Source organism: Staurois parvus, unplaced genomic scaffold, assembly GCF_062004578.1.
Source record: "Staurois parvus isolate SC_StPar_1 unplaced genomic scaffold, SC_StPar_1.0 ptg001882l, whole genome shotgun sequence".
Taxonomy (NCBI): Eukaryota; Metazoa; Chordata; class Amphibia; order Anura; family Ranidae; genus Staurois; species Staurois parvus.
Window position 1 is genome coordinate 467,466 of NW_028319678.1, and position 14,514 is coordinate 481,979.

At 43.6% G+C, this 14,514-nt stretch overlaps 1 protein-coding gene across 1 annotated transcript in view; it reads right to left on the reverse strand.

Annotated features, from left to right (window-relative positions):
* RHBDL1 (rhomboid like 1) overlaps positions 1–14,514 on the reverse strand; it is a 77,199-nt gene that overhangs the window by 11,357 nt on the left and 51,328 nt on the right. The window contains exons 5-7 of the mRNA XM_089664317.1: positions 12,822–12,934; positions 10,772–10,872; positions 1,571–1,631 (exon numbers count right to left, since the gene is read on the reverse strand). Of these exons, the coding sequence (XP_089520443.1) occupies positions 1,571–1,631; positions 10,772–10,872; positions 12,822–12,934 (275 nt within the window). The remainder of the gene's footprint in view (positions 1–1,570; positions 1,632–10,771; positions 10,873–12,821; positions 12,935–14,514) is intronic.

The window sequence follows — 14,514 nt, forward strand, 5'->3', positions numbered from 1 at the left end:
CACCAGAGATTGGGGATCACTTTTACCCACTGACTCCGATTAGGGTTCAGTTCTACCCAATGACACCAGGGATTGGGACTCCTTTTTACCTAATGATATCAATGAAGAGGACTCATTTTTGCCCACTGGCGCTAATGATGAGGGCTCATTTTTACCCTCTGTTGGTAGCAATTAGAGCTCATTTTTACCCTCTGACAGTAAGGATTGAGGCTCATTTTTGCTCACTAATACATAGTTTCTTAGTTAAACTGGCTGAAAAAAGACAAAGGTCCATCCAGTTCAACCATTTCAAAAATATATAATACCAATGAATGGGGATCATTTTTACCCACTGATGCCAGGGGTTGGAGCTCATTTCGTACCCACTGATCCCAATCATTGGGACCAATGATTGGGGCAAATTTTTATCCACTGTTGTCAAGGATCGGTTGTCATTTTTACCCACTAACACAAATGAGATGAGCTCATTTTTGCCCACTGACCCCAGTGATTTGGGTAAATTTTATCCCACTGATGACAATGATTGGGAATAATATTTACACACTGACACCGATCAGGGATCATTTCTACCCATTGACACCAGGGACTGGGACTCATTTTTACCCACTGTCACCAATGATAAGGGCCCATTTTTGCCCACTGATACCAGCACCTTAAACCAACAGCTGGTGCTTATTTTGACTCACTGTCACCCATGATGGGAGCTCATTTTTACCCACTGACACAGATTTAGGATAATTTTATCCCACTGCTTCCAATGATTAGGGCTCATTTTTACCCACTGTTGTCAAGGATTGGGTGTCATTCTTACCCACTGATACCAATGATAAGGGCTGACTTTTGCCCACTAACCCCAATGATTTGAACCCATTGATGCCAATGATTGGGGCTCATTTTTACCCAATGACACAGATTAGGGGTAATTTCTACCCAATGACACCAGCGATTGAGGCTCATTTTTACCCCGTTAGTAGCAATTAGGGTTCATTTTACCCTCTGACAGTAATGATTGAGGCTCATTTTTACCTACTAACACCAATGAATGGGGTTATTTCTACCAACTGATGCCAAGGATTGAGGCTCATTTCATACCCACTGAACCCAATCATGTGGGCTAATTTTATCTTACTTATGCCTGTGATAGGGCCTCAGTGTACATACTGACACCAATGATTGGGGCTAATTTTTGCCCACTGTTGTCAAGGATTGGTTGTCATTTTTACCCACTATCACAATTGATAAGGGCTCATTTTAGCCTACCGACCACAATGATTGGGGCTCATTTTCGCCCACTGATGGAAATGATTGTGAATCATTTTTAGACGCTGTCACCAGGGATTGGGGCTCATTTTTACCCACTGACACCAATGATGAGGGCTCATTTTTACCTACTGACACCAATGATAGGGGCTTATTTTTACCTTCAAGATTTTATCTGGCCCTCTGATGTAACAGGGGACCTTTATGGTGATTCTTATATAGGGTTGCTCTGATGGGGCTATGATTTGGTTTAGTGCTCTAGCTGGCTGCAGGCTTTAAAATATTTTTTTATTTTTGTAAATATACTTACTACAGACCAATGCAAGAACCATTCGAAGGACCTTGTAAGGGCATCGCATTCCAGCCCAGTTCTGTAACAGAAAAGGAGCTGATGTTAATTGGCCACATCAAAAGCAAAACAATAAAACATGCTCTATTTTCCAAAAGATTTGTAGAGTAATGCCTGTGTTGTTTTCTCTCCTCCCCCACTATACTATATGGTTGTACAGAATAAGGAGGGTAAGGCCTCATTCACACAGTTAACCCTTTGATCGCCCCAGATGTTAACCCCTTCCTGCCCAGTGTCATTAGTACAGTGTCAGTGCTTTTTATTAGCACTGATCACTCTATTAGTGTCACTGGGTATGTCAGTGGCAGTTAGTCAGTTTCCTCTCAGTGTCAGATTGCCCGCCGTAGTCCCGCTATAAGTCGCTGATCACCACCATTACTAGTATAAAAAAAAAAAAATTAAATTCCAGTATATATACCGCCATTTGTAGATGCTATAACTTTCACATTAACCAATTAATTTACACTTATTGGGTATTTTTTTTTTAGAAAAGATGTGTAGCAGAATACTTTTTGGCCTAATTTTATGACAATTTTTTTATTATTATTATATTTTTATTGGATATGTTTTATAGCTAAAAGTGAAAAAGATATTTTTTTCAAAATTGTTTGTATTTTTTATGTTTTGCGCTATAAACAAACAAGACTGAGGTTATCAAATACCACCGAAAGGATGCTCTATTCATGGGAAAAAACGGACATAAATTTAATTTATGTGCAGTGTTGCATGACCACACAATTGTCAGTTAAAGTAACGCACCGCCGAATCACAAAAAATGGCCCGGTCATGAAGTGGGGTAACTCTTCTGGAGGGCAAGTGGTTAAAGTGGTTGTAAAGGCTCATTCTAGACATGAAGGTAAAAAACCTTCTATGTGCAGCAGCCCCCCCCCCAATACACACCTGAGCCCCATCTCAATCCAGTGATGTGCACGAGGGGTCTCTCCCACCTCATTGGCTGAGACAGCAGCAGGAGCCATTGGCTGGTCGGGCACCCCCATAGCAAGCTGCATTCTCTGGGGGCACTTGGCAGGAGGGAAGAGCCAGGAGTGCCGGTGGGGGACCCAAGAAGAGAAGAATCGGAGCTGCTCTGTACAAAACCTTTACACAGAGCAGGTATGACATTTTTGTTATTTTTTACAAAAAATATTTAATCACTTTAATTTGTTATTCTTTTGCACCAGGATAACTATAGAAAATTAGCGGTTTAAAAATGTTCTGAAAATGAATGTTGCTTTGCAGAAGGTTACCTTGCAACAGCAAAAGTAAATTTGCTTTTTGCAAAAAGTTTGATTGGCATGAGATGCAAATGTTTATTGATCATTTACATGTAGATATTGCTGTTATTGTAGTGACGGTGAACACCCAATGCTTTAAAATAGACTTTCATTCAAAAAGGTTTTTTTGATTTTGGAATTGGGTGGGGAAGAGTTAGGGCTCGTTCACACTAGGCTGTTTTGCCAACGCTTGCCAAACGCCCCTATAGCGTTTGGCAAGCGTTGGTCCGGTGTTTGCGGAGCGTTTTTAACGCTCGGGAAACGCTCCGCAAACGCCGCATGCGCGGTTTAGCGGCGGTTGCTAGGCGTTTGCCGAGCGTTAATAACGCCCCACAAACGCCTATAATGCATTTGAGTGGTGTTACCGCTCCGCAAACGCCCCGCAACCGCGTCGCAACCGCACCACAAACGCCGGCCGGGCGTTTGCGGAGCGGCACCATAGACGAGAATAGGAGGCTTCAAAGCCTCCTGACTCGACCAGAGGCGTCCGTTTTGCCGCGACGCAACGCGACGCGACGCAAACGCTCCTGTTAGAACAGCACCATGTGCTGTAATGTGCAGAGTTGGCAGAGGTGTTTGGGAAGCGGTAAAAACGCTTCCCAAACGCCTCTCTGCCGCCTGCACACAAGGCTAGTGTGAACGTAGCCTTAGAGAGCCTGACAAATTGTATGTGCTTGTTCCTGCGGGGAGATCTCCTTTCATTTCCTGTCTGCTCACTGGGACAGGAAGTGGGAGGACATCTCTCCAAATGGACATAATTGTCCAGTTCTGAAAGATAGATGGAACTAAACCAATCAGTTACCGGTTTCCCAAAACAGTTGCATTCAAGGCATGTCATGAACGATAACTGTCACAGTGAATAAACCGACTTTTACCTAAAAAAAAAAAACTGTGTGACATCCAGCTGATTCATGCAACAAAATATTTAGTGAATTTAAAAATATTTTTCAACTGTAAAAACAAGAAAACAAGGCACTACAATAAAAATACTGTTTTGTAGTGTGTTTTGTACATTTTCCCTATGTACAGCAAGTAAAATTTAAATAGATAAAACTAAAAATTCCTGACTGTTTCAACCGAATAAAACGTACTTCTACACCCCGGTCACACCAAACCTGACATCAGAATCGTTGCGACTTACAGTGAAGTTGCACGATTTCAAAGTGGGATGACCTGCCGATTTCAGGTGCGATTTGCAAGACATCCGACACAGATCTCTATGCCAATCGCACCAAAAGTAGTGCATGTACTACTTTAGAAATCGGTGCGGCTCCGACCAAGTCAGAACCGCACTGTTATGACCGCTATAATTGCGGTCAAAATGGTACGGCTTGGCAGCATGCGATTTGCAAGTCGCATGGCATGCAAATCGCATGCCAATTCGCATCCAGGATGCCTGGGAACTTAAAGCGGAGCTCCAACCAAAAGGGGACGTTTCGCTTTAAGGACTGCTCCCCCGCTCCCCATTAAGGGTTGGCACCTGTGGGGGGCAGGGGGGGAGCAGGTACCCCAATTTGACAGGTACCCGCTCTCACTTCTGGTCTGATCGCCTAGGTCAGTGGTCGGCAAGCCGCGGCTCGCGAGCCACATGCGGCTCTTTACACGCTTTAATGCAGTTCTTGTGTGCCGGGCGCCCGCTCCCCTCCCTCCTCTCGGGCGGCAGGGACTCTGCAGCGTGATCCAAAAAAAAAACAGCCAGGGCAGCGCGCTCAAATGCAATGATTGGCCAGTCTCGCTGCCACTCACATCCTGATAGCCAGTGATTGGCTGTCAGGATGTGTGTAGGCGGGGCAGCGTGACGAACGTGAGAGGAGCTAGGCTCCTCTCACAGTCCGCCCTGAAGACCGGAACGGCGCGGGAACACGGCGAGAGGAACGCGTGGAGCAAAGGTAAGTGAATTGACACAGGGGGGACTTGGCTTACTACTTGGGGGAGGGGAATAGTACTATGGGGGATGAATTAATATGGGGTATGAATTAATATGGGGAATGAATTACTATAGGGGGGATGAATTACTATATGGGGGATGAATTACTATATGGGGGATGAATTACTATGGGGGATGAATTACTATATGGGGGATGAATTACTATATGGGGGATGAATTACTATGGGGGATGAATTACTATGGGGGATGAATTACTATGGGGGATGAATTACTATATGGGGGATGAATTACTATATGGGGGATGAATTACTATGGGGGATGAATTACTATGGGGGATGAATTACTATGGGGGATGAATTACTATGGGGGATGAATTACTATAAAAACTTATTGAAACTAAAAACAGTGTACCATCCTATGTATTTTCAGTTTTAAAAATGTGGCTCTCAAAATAAATTTCAATCGTGGTTTTGGCGACATTTGGCTCAGTTGAAAAAAAAGGTTGCCCACCACTGGCCTAGGTGATCGGAAGCGGAAGGTGCCCTCCCTCCCCGTAGTCTTTTGGGACACGTGACAGGTCCCAGAAGACTACAGGACCATTCATGAAGCGCAGCGCTACTCGCACATGCGCAGTGGGTACCCGGCTGTGAAGCTGCAAGCTATCACAGCCGGATACCCACACTGAAGATGCCGGCCTTCTGGAATACAGGACAGCCGGTGAAACGGGCTGCGGGGGACACACCGCGGGACCGAGGGACAGGTAAGTGGCAGTTTATTTTTAAAGTCAGCAGCTACAGTTTTTGTAGCTGCTGACTTTTATTTTTTGACAGGGAGAGTGGAACTCCGATTTAAAGGAGTTCCACTTTAGGTTTGTTTCACGTTACAAAGATGTCAATAAAGTGAAATGGAAATGCCAGATTTAAATTGAGGTGCTTTTAATATCATATGCAAAGGTCTGCTTTTTTATTAGGCCTTGTTTACAAAATGCGGCATTGGACACGATTTTCTTTTCAAGCACTCTGAATGCCAATCAAAGCCCCTGTCACTAAATAAAATGATGAGCTTACAGTCCTGTTCACACTTTGTGTTTGGCTTCACTTCAAAAATTATACCCCATGTTGCTTTCTTGGTGCTTCAAAGTGTCTCCAAAGCCTCCATAGAAGTCTATGACAAAGCTCACCAACAGCACCTGTAGCTTTTCAGAGACTTTTATTCAGCTTTAGCTTTGCTTTGTTTTGTAGGTATTGCAGGTATGAGATATCCCAGGATGCACTGGGAGACCAACGAGCGAACCAGAAAGATGTCATCAGCAGTCACTTCCAGTTCATGTGTATATATTCTGGAAGTGTGTGGTGCAGACGTCATATGTGGTGCAGATGTCACATGTGGTGTGCAGCGAGGAGCAGCAGGAAGGTGAGCGGAGTCTGGACTCTTCGAAGCTGAGCAACTAGCAGATGACACACATGGTGTGCAACATGGGAACAGTATAGAGGAAGGTGAGCAAGGACCAGAGAGAAAGGACTGAACGGCAGAGATCAGCAGAGCTGGGGGATCAGAGCAAGAGAAACTAGCAGATGTCCCACATGGTTTTCAGCATGGGAACAATATAGCTTGAGGTGAGCAGGGACCGCAGAGAGAGAGGAGGATCAGCAAACCAGATGATCAGCAGAGTTGGATTTTCTACTGAGTGGGGGGATCAGCAGAGCTGGGGGTAATGCTGAGTGGGGGATCAGCAGAGCTGGGGGTAATGCTGAGTGGGGGATCAGCAGAACTGGGGGTAATACTGAATGGGGGGATCAGCAGAGCTAGGAGTAATACTGATTGGGGGATCAGTAGAGCTGGGGGTTACTACTGAGTGGGTGATCAGCAGAGCTGGGAGTACTACTAAATGTGGGATCAGCAGAGCTGGGAGTACTACTGAGTGGGGGATCAGCAGAGCTGGGGGTTACTACTGATTGGGGGATCAGCAGAGCTGGGGGTACTACTGAGTGGGGGATCAGCAGAGCTGGGGGTACTACTGAGTGGGGGATCAGCAGAGCTGGGGGTTACTACTGATTGGGGGATCAGCAGAGCTGGGGGTACTACTGAGTGGGGGATCAGCAGAGCTGGGGGTACTACTGAGCAGGGGATGTGCTGAACAAAGTGCGGTTGCTCTAATAATATAAAGGGCTCAGGTAACAGAATTTGGCTGTTGCTATGGTAACAAGGGACGGTGTCAATTAACATAACCTTACAACAAGGTGACACTGCTGTGGTAACAAGGAAAGACCTCAGGGAATATTACTTTTCAGCAAGGTGTTGTTGCTATGATAACATAGACATTAATACTTTTTATGTCAAGGTGCTGTTGCTATGGTAACAAGGTACCAGATACTATTAATTCACATTGAGGTGCTGTTGCTATGCTAACAAGCAAAGACCTCGGTTAATATTACTTCACAGCAAGGTGCTGCTGCTAGGGTAACATAAAGGCCTCAGGTAATACTGCTTCACAAAAAGAAGTTGTTGCTACGGTAACATGTCAGTTAATATAACTTTTCTACATGCTGGCGTTGTCGGTAATGTTTGCTTTACATGGACATTTATTTATAGTACAGAATACTATTGCGTGACCAATATCAAAAAGTACTATTACTACCTATTATTTTGCTGTTTCTATGGTAACCTGGATATAGCTCCAGTAGAACTGCTTTACAACAGAGTGTTGTCGCCATGGTAACCTGAAGCAGCCCTACTTCTCTACATCTGACTCCTGCTATGTTAGCACGGACAGGCCTTAGATATTAGGACTTTCCATGGCTGTGCTGTCACCATGGTAATAGTGAATGACTTCAGTTGGCACTCAATTACTCCATATCACATCACCATTGATACGGTATGATGGGATGGCCCTGTTCCTTTACATCTATAGTAACGCATAGAATCTTCAAATAATATTACTTTACATCAGGTTGCTGTTGCTATGGTAACATAGAAAGCCTAAATTAATTTACTTTACATCAGGCGGCTGTTGCTGTGATAGCATAGAAAGCCACAATTAATTTACTCTTCATCAGAGTGCAGTTGCTAAGGTAAAACGGCAAGCTTTCGGGTAATATTACTTTACGTCAGGCTTGTGTTGCTATGGTAACCCTGGCAGGCCTCATTGTATGAAAAGGGATAAAATCTTTGATCTCTGCCTGTTACAATACAGTGAGTAGCCTGACAAGCCCTGAGAAGATGGATAGCCTCCCTGTGATAACATCACTTTCTTCCTTCTGCTTCAGGTCCCCTCTTATATAATATAATCATTTAGTGGTGCTCTCTAGCAATGTAAATCCGGGCTTCGCTCTGTGCCCTGTCAGCTTCAGTCAGTGTACTCCATCCCTCCGCTGTCTAAACCGTCACCTCCTTTCATGTCACGGACCGCGCAGACGGTGACATGAATCTCTGATAGCAGCAGAAGAGATGGCTTTTATGTATTATACATTGCCGTCCCATGCCATTATTCATTTCCCTTTGCCCCACTATCTCTGCAACTATAGCCAGCACTTCCGTTATTCATGTGTATAAAAAACCCAAAAGCAAAAATTTCATATATTGCAGATTGCTGGTGCTTGGTGTGGCGGCTGCATTCGTTTTCAAATTTTCAAGCTTTTTTGGCTTTATTTTTTACATGGCAATCCTGAAAATAATGAACTTCTTGTCCCTGGCTGGCTACGTCACTCCTCCACTGTATCTAAGTATGAAGCCGTGGTTGTCACCCAAGGATGCTCTCCTGATATGTCTGGATCTCTTCATCTCCATTACATGGAGGGCAGAAAAGCAGCAGTTTTCAAAGCCAAGAGTTTTGGGCACCAATTCACAAAAATAACATTGGGGAACTGAAGGAAGTACAGAGAAGGGCAACCAAACTGATCAGAGGCATGGAGGAGCTCAGCTATGAGGAAAGATTAGAGGAATTGAGTTTATTCTCTCTTGAGAAGAAGAGATTAAGGGGGGGTATGACCTCCATGTATAATACATAAGGGGGGGGGGTATGATCTCCATGTATAATACATAAGGGGGGGGGATATGACCCCCATGTATAATACATAAGGGGGGGGGGGGTATGATCTCCATGTATAATGCATAAGGGGGGGGGGGTATGATCTCCATGTATAATACATAAGGGGGGGATATGATCTCCATGTATAATACATAAGGGGGGGGTATGATCTCCATGTATAATACATAAGGGGGGGGATATGACCTCCATGTATAATACATAAGGGGGGGGGATATGATCTCCATGTATAATACATAACGGGGGGATATGATCTCCATGTATAATACATAAGGGGGGATATGATCTCCATGTATAATACATAAGGGGGGGGATATGATCTCCATGTATAATACATAAGGGGGGATATGATCTCCATGTATAATACATAAGGGGGGATATGATCTCCATGTATAATACATAAGGGGGGATATGATCTCCATGTATAATACATAAGGGGGGGGGGATATGATCTCCATGTATAATACATAAGGGGGATATGATCTCCATGTATAATACATCAGTGAAAAGAAATTTAATCTCCAAACATGGAAAGTTTCTTCACAGTAAGAGCTGTGAAAATGTGGAATAGACTCCCTCAAGAGTTGGTTGTGGCCATCTCAGTGGATTGCTGTAGGAAAGTCCTGGATTCTTTCTTGGATACACAGAATATAACTGGATATAACATTTATAGGTAAAGTTGATCCAGGGAATATCCGATTTCCTCTCGGGGGATCAGAAAGGAATTTTTTTCCCAGCAGGAGCAAATTAGATCATGCTTTGCTGTTTTTTTTTGCCCTCCTCTCGATCAACTGTGGGTGTAGGATTATAGCTTTATTTTTTTTCTATGGTTTAACTGGATGGACTTTTGTCTTTTTTCAGCCAGACTAACTACGCAATTCAGGTCATGTGACCGCTGTAATTGGCTGTCGCAGTGGTCACATGATCAGAAAGCTTCCGATCGCAATTATGCATCGGGAGCTTATCTACCCCCACATGTGCAGGAAGTGCGTGCCCAGCATATGTTGTTTTAACAAGGCCACATAAATGTCATTAAGGCCCACCCATATATGCGTACGGCTAGTGCCAAGAGGTTAAAGAAGATTGCTGGGAAGGAAGATATCTTGGTGTCGCTCACAGGAAGTGACGAGGACACTGCTTTTCTGGCAGGATCAGCAATTACTTACTGAAAATGCTTTTAGCCTGAGAAAAAAGGAAAACGAATGCAGCCACCATATCTAAGGACTGTAAGATGCAGCATATTACATTTCTGTTCTCAGGTTTCGTTACCCTTTAAAGCTGAATTCCAGGTATGGAGTTTTTTGCATAGTTTCATTGTTCTAGCATGGGCTGATGTGAATATGCCTGTATCATACCTGGCTGATCCCTCTGGAAGCGGATAATCACTGTAGTAGCTGCTCTACTACACTGATGCTTGCTGTCTTCTAGAATGTCGGGTAAAATATGTACTTTTGTTTTTTTATAAATATGAACTGAAAAGCGGAACTCCACCCAAAAGGGGGAGTTCCGCTTTAAGTACTGGTCACCCACTCCCCGTGAGGAACTGTCCTCCCTCCCCGTAGTCTTCTGGGACATGTGACAGGTTCCAGAAGACTATGGGACCATACATAAGGCGCAGCACTACCCGCGCATGTGCCGTGGGCACCCAGCTGTTAAGCTGCAAGCTGACAGGGCAGGATGTCCACACTTATGATGCCGTTGCGAGGACGGCCGTGAAACCAGCTGTGATGAGCACACTGCTGGATCGAGGGACAGGTAAGTGGCTGTTTTATAAAAGTCAGCAGCTACAGTTTTTTTTAGCTGTTGACTTTTATTTTTTTTTGTTTGACTGGAGCACCGCTTTAAGGACAATTTGTGCAGATCTGCCACATTTTTTTTAAAACTAAAAGTATTTCAGCCATGCTTGACTTACATAACTGATCTGGCACTGCTTCTCACGCCAACCTAACACTTACCATAACAACGTTAGCAAGGTGGGCAGAACAGAGGGCGTACACCCCACCGGAACCTCCGACTAAAGGAGCTCTCATGTCTGTGACTGACACAGCAAGGGATCCTGGGAAAAAAGTAGTGATAATATCAGTGTGTGCTTTTCATCAGAAAAGAAAAAAGAAGGAGGGAAAAAAGAAAGAGACAGAAAAAGAGAAAGAAAGAAACAGAGAGAGAAGAGAGCGAGCGAGAGAGAAGAGAGAGAGAGAAGAGAGCGAGAGAGGAAGGAAGGAAAGAAAGAAAGAGAGAGAGCGAGAGAGAGGAAGGAAGGAAAGAAAGAGAGAGCGAGAGAAAGAAAGAAAGAAAGAAAGAGAAAGAAAACCTGTGGAAAGTAGTGATAATATCAGAGAGAGAGAGAGAGAAAACCTTGGGAAAAAGTAGTGATAATATCAGTGTGTGAAAGAAAGAGAGAGAGAAGGAAAGAAAGAAGGAAAAAGAGAGAGAGAGGGGGGGGGGAGAAAGAGAGAAAGAAAGAAAGAAAGAAAGAGAAAAAGAAAGAAAACCTGGGGAAAAGTAGTGATTATATCAGAGAGAGAGAGAGAGAGAGAGAGAGAGGGGGGGGGGAGAGAGAGAGAGACTTGGGAAAAAGTAGTGATAATATCAATGTGTGAAAGAAAGAGAGAGAGAGAGAGAGAGAAGGAAAGAAAGAAGGAAAGAAAGAAAGAAAACCTGGGGAAAAGTAGTGATAATATCAGAGAGAGAGAGAGAGAGAGAGAGAGAGAGAGAGAGAGAGCCTTGGGAAAAAGTAGTGATAATATCAGTGTGTGAAAGAAAAAGAGAGAGAGAAGGAAAGAAAGAAGGACAGACAGAAGGAGAGAGAGATAGGGGGGAACCTGGGGAAAAGTAGTGATAATATGAGAGAGAGAGAGAGAGAGAGAGAGAGAGAGAGCACGTTGGGAAAAAGTAGTGATAATATCAGTGTATGAAAGAAAGAGAGAGAGAGAGAGAGAGAAGGAAAGAAAAAAGGAAGGAAAGAAAGAAAAGAGAAAGAGAGAGAGAGAGAGAAGGAAAGAAAAAAGGAAGGAAAGAAAGAAAAGAGAAAGAGAGAGAGAGAGAGAAAGAAAGAAGGAAGGAAAGAAGGAAAGAAAGAAGGAAAGGGAGAAAGAAAGAGAAAGAAAGAAAACCTGGGGAAAAGTAGTGATAATATGAGAGAGAGAGAGAGAGAGAGAGAGAGTGAAAGAAGAAAGAGAGAGAGAGAGAGAGAGAGAGAGAGAGAGAGAGAGAGACCAACCATGTACAGTTGTGCTCAAAAGTTTCCCTCCCCCGGCAGAAATTGTGACATTTTGGCATTGATATTGCAACTAGGACTGATCATGCCAAAAATGCTCTTTTATTGAAGGATGATGATCATATGAAGCCATTTATTATCAAATGGCCCGGATCAAAAGTTTCCCTCCCCTGGCATGTTTGGTCTTGGTACAGACACACAAGGTGACACACACGGGTTAAAATGCCAATTAGAGGTTAATGTTCCACATCTGTGGCTTTTTAAATTGCAATTAGTCAGTGTATAAAGAGTCAATGAGTTTGTTAGCTCTTTCATGGAAGCACTGACTAGGTAGATACTGAGCCATGGGGATCAGAAAAAAACTGTCAAAAGTCCTGCATAACAAGGTAATGGAGCTTTATAAAGATGGAAAAGGACATAAAAAGATGTCCAAAGTCTTCAATATGTCAATCAGTACTGTTAAATCACCTATTAAGAAGTGGAAAGTTTGGGGATCTCTTGATACCAAGCTAAGTTCAGGTAGACCAAGAAAGATTTCTGTTATCATTATGATTTAAAAAGGAGCCAAACAACTATCTGATAATAAATGGCTTCATATGATCATCATCCTTCAATAAAAGAGCATTTGTTGGCATGATTAGTCATATTTTCAATATCAATGCCAAAATTTCACAATTTCTGCCAGGGTATGTAAACATTTGAGCACAACTGTATGTTACATGTGCAGTAACAGGTTACAATATTACAAGAAAGGGAGAAGTGTGTAAGTGACAGATATACATGCCCACCTGCCAACACCCCAGCCAGATACAGGAAACTGATTCGCAGGACCCCGTGTACCATCTCCAGAGGAACTCCGATCATTAGTTGTAGGAGGGTGTTAAATCCCAGCTGCTCCAGACTGTAAAATAATAAGGAAGATACATGACACAAAGAAGGACACACATCATCCGTACAGCTTACCTAAAAGTGAGCAAGGGTGCAGTGGGAAATGGTCCTGTAACCTAAAGTGTTACTAAACCCACAACAGTCAAATCAGTCTGTATATGTAGTAAAGCATGCTTGTTATACTCACTGTGGAACCTAAGGGTTTGAGAAATGAGATGAGAAACTGACAGGTCGCTCCCTATGTACAGAGCTCTGTGTTGTTAACCAACAAAGAGCTCTGGCTGTGTTTGCACGCAGCCAGTCACCAGGTCCCAGTCATGAATCATTGGCCCAAACTTGCTGACAGACTGCCACTGTGTGCAAGCACAGCGGGTGCTGGGCAGGGGGTGCACACATGCCCTAAACCAGGAAGTGGGTGGCAATGTACCAGTACTTCGCTTTGCCTACAGCTGCCACTGCCCGCAGTACAGGGGGGGGGGGGGGGGGCGGCGAGTGATTAAAGTTAAAAAAAAAATCCTTTACTTTTCCTGCTGTGATCTGACTTCCTGTTATAGGGTGGCTACATTTGTTCTCCATGGCCTCGCTGTATGAAGGACTGTAGCCACCGTCTCTTACTCACTCCTGAGATGGACTACGGACGATGGGATGTGTAGTATACATAAAGCATAGCACATGACCACAACTTATGTGCACTGCTCATTCTAAACAAAAAGGGAGAGGGAAAAGGAGAGGTTCAGGAGTTCCCAAAGAATGTTACAAGGAGACAGAAAAACACAGAAACTAATTAATGAAAAATTGATAGCAGGGTCATTAGATACTGGATGTGACATTGTATTGTTAGGGTGACAGTATGTTAAAAAAAAAAAAATAATAATATAAAAAAAATTAAAATGTAAAAACTAATTTTAACGTTATAAACTAATTTGGGTTTTTTCTTTTTTTTTACTAAAAAGATAGATGAATACATTTTGGCATAGATTTATAAATAAAGATTATTTATTTGCAAAATTTTATAAGAAAAACAAAATTTTTTGACTTTTTCATTTACATAGCAAAAAAATAAAAATCCCAGTGGTGAATAAATACCACCAAAATAAAGCTTTATCTGTCTAAAAAAAATGCTAAAAAATTCATATGGGTACAGTGTTGCATGACCGCGCAATTGTCATTCAAAGCGTGATAGCACTGAAAGCTGAAAATTGGCCTGGACAGGAAGGGGGTGAAAGTGTCCGGACTGGAAGGGGGTGAAAGTGTCCGGACTGGAAGGGGGGGAAAGTGTCCGGACTGGAAGGGGGGGAAAGTGTCCGGACTGGAAGGGGGGGAAAGTGTCCGGACTGGAAGGGGGTGAAAGTGTCCGGACTGGAAGGGGGGGAAAGTGTCCGGACTGGAAGGGGGTGAAAGTGTCCGGACTGGAAGGGGGGGAAAGTGTCCGGACTGGAAGGGGGGGAAAGTGTCCGGACTGGAAGGGGGGGAAAGTGTCCGGACTGGAAGGGGGGGAAAGTGTCCGGACTGGAAGGGGGGGAAAGTGTCCGGACTTGAAGTGGTTAAGCTCTAAAAACTAATCCCAATCCTAAAAAAAAAAAACCCAAAATC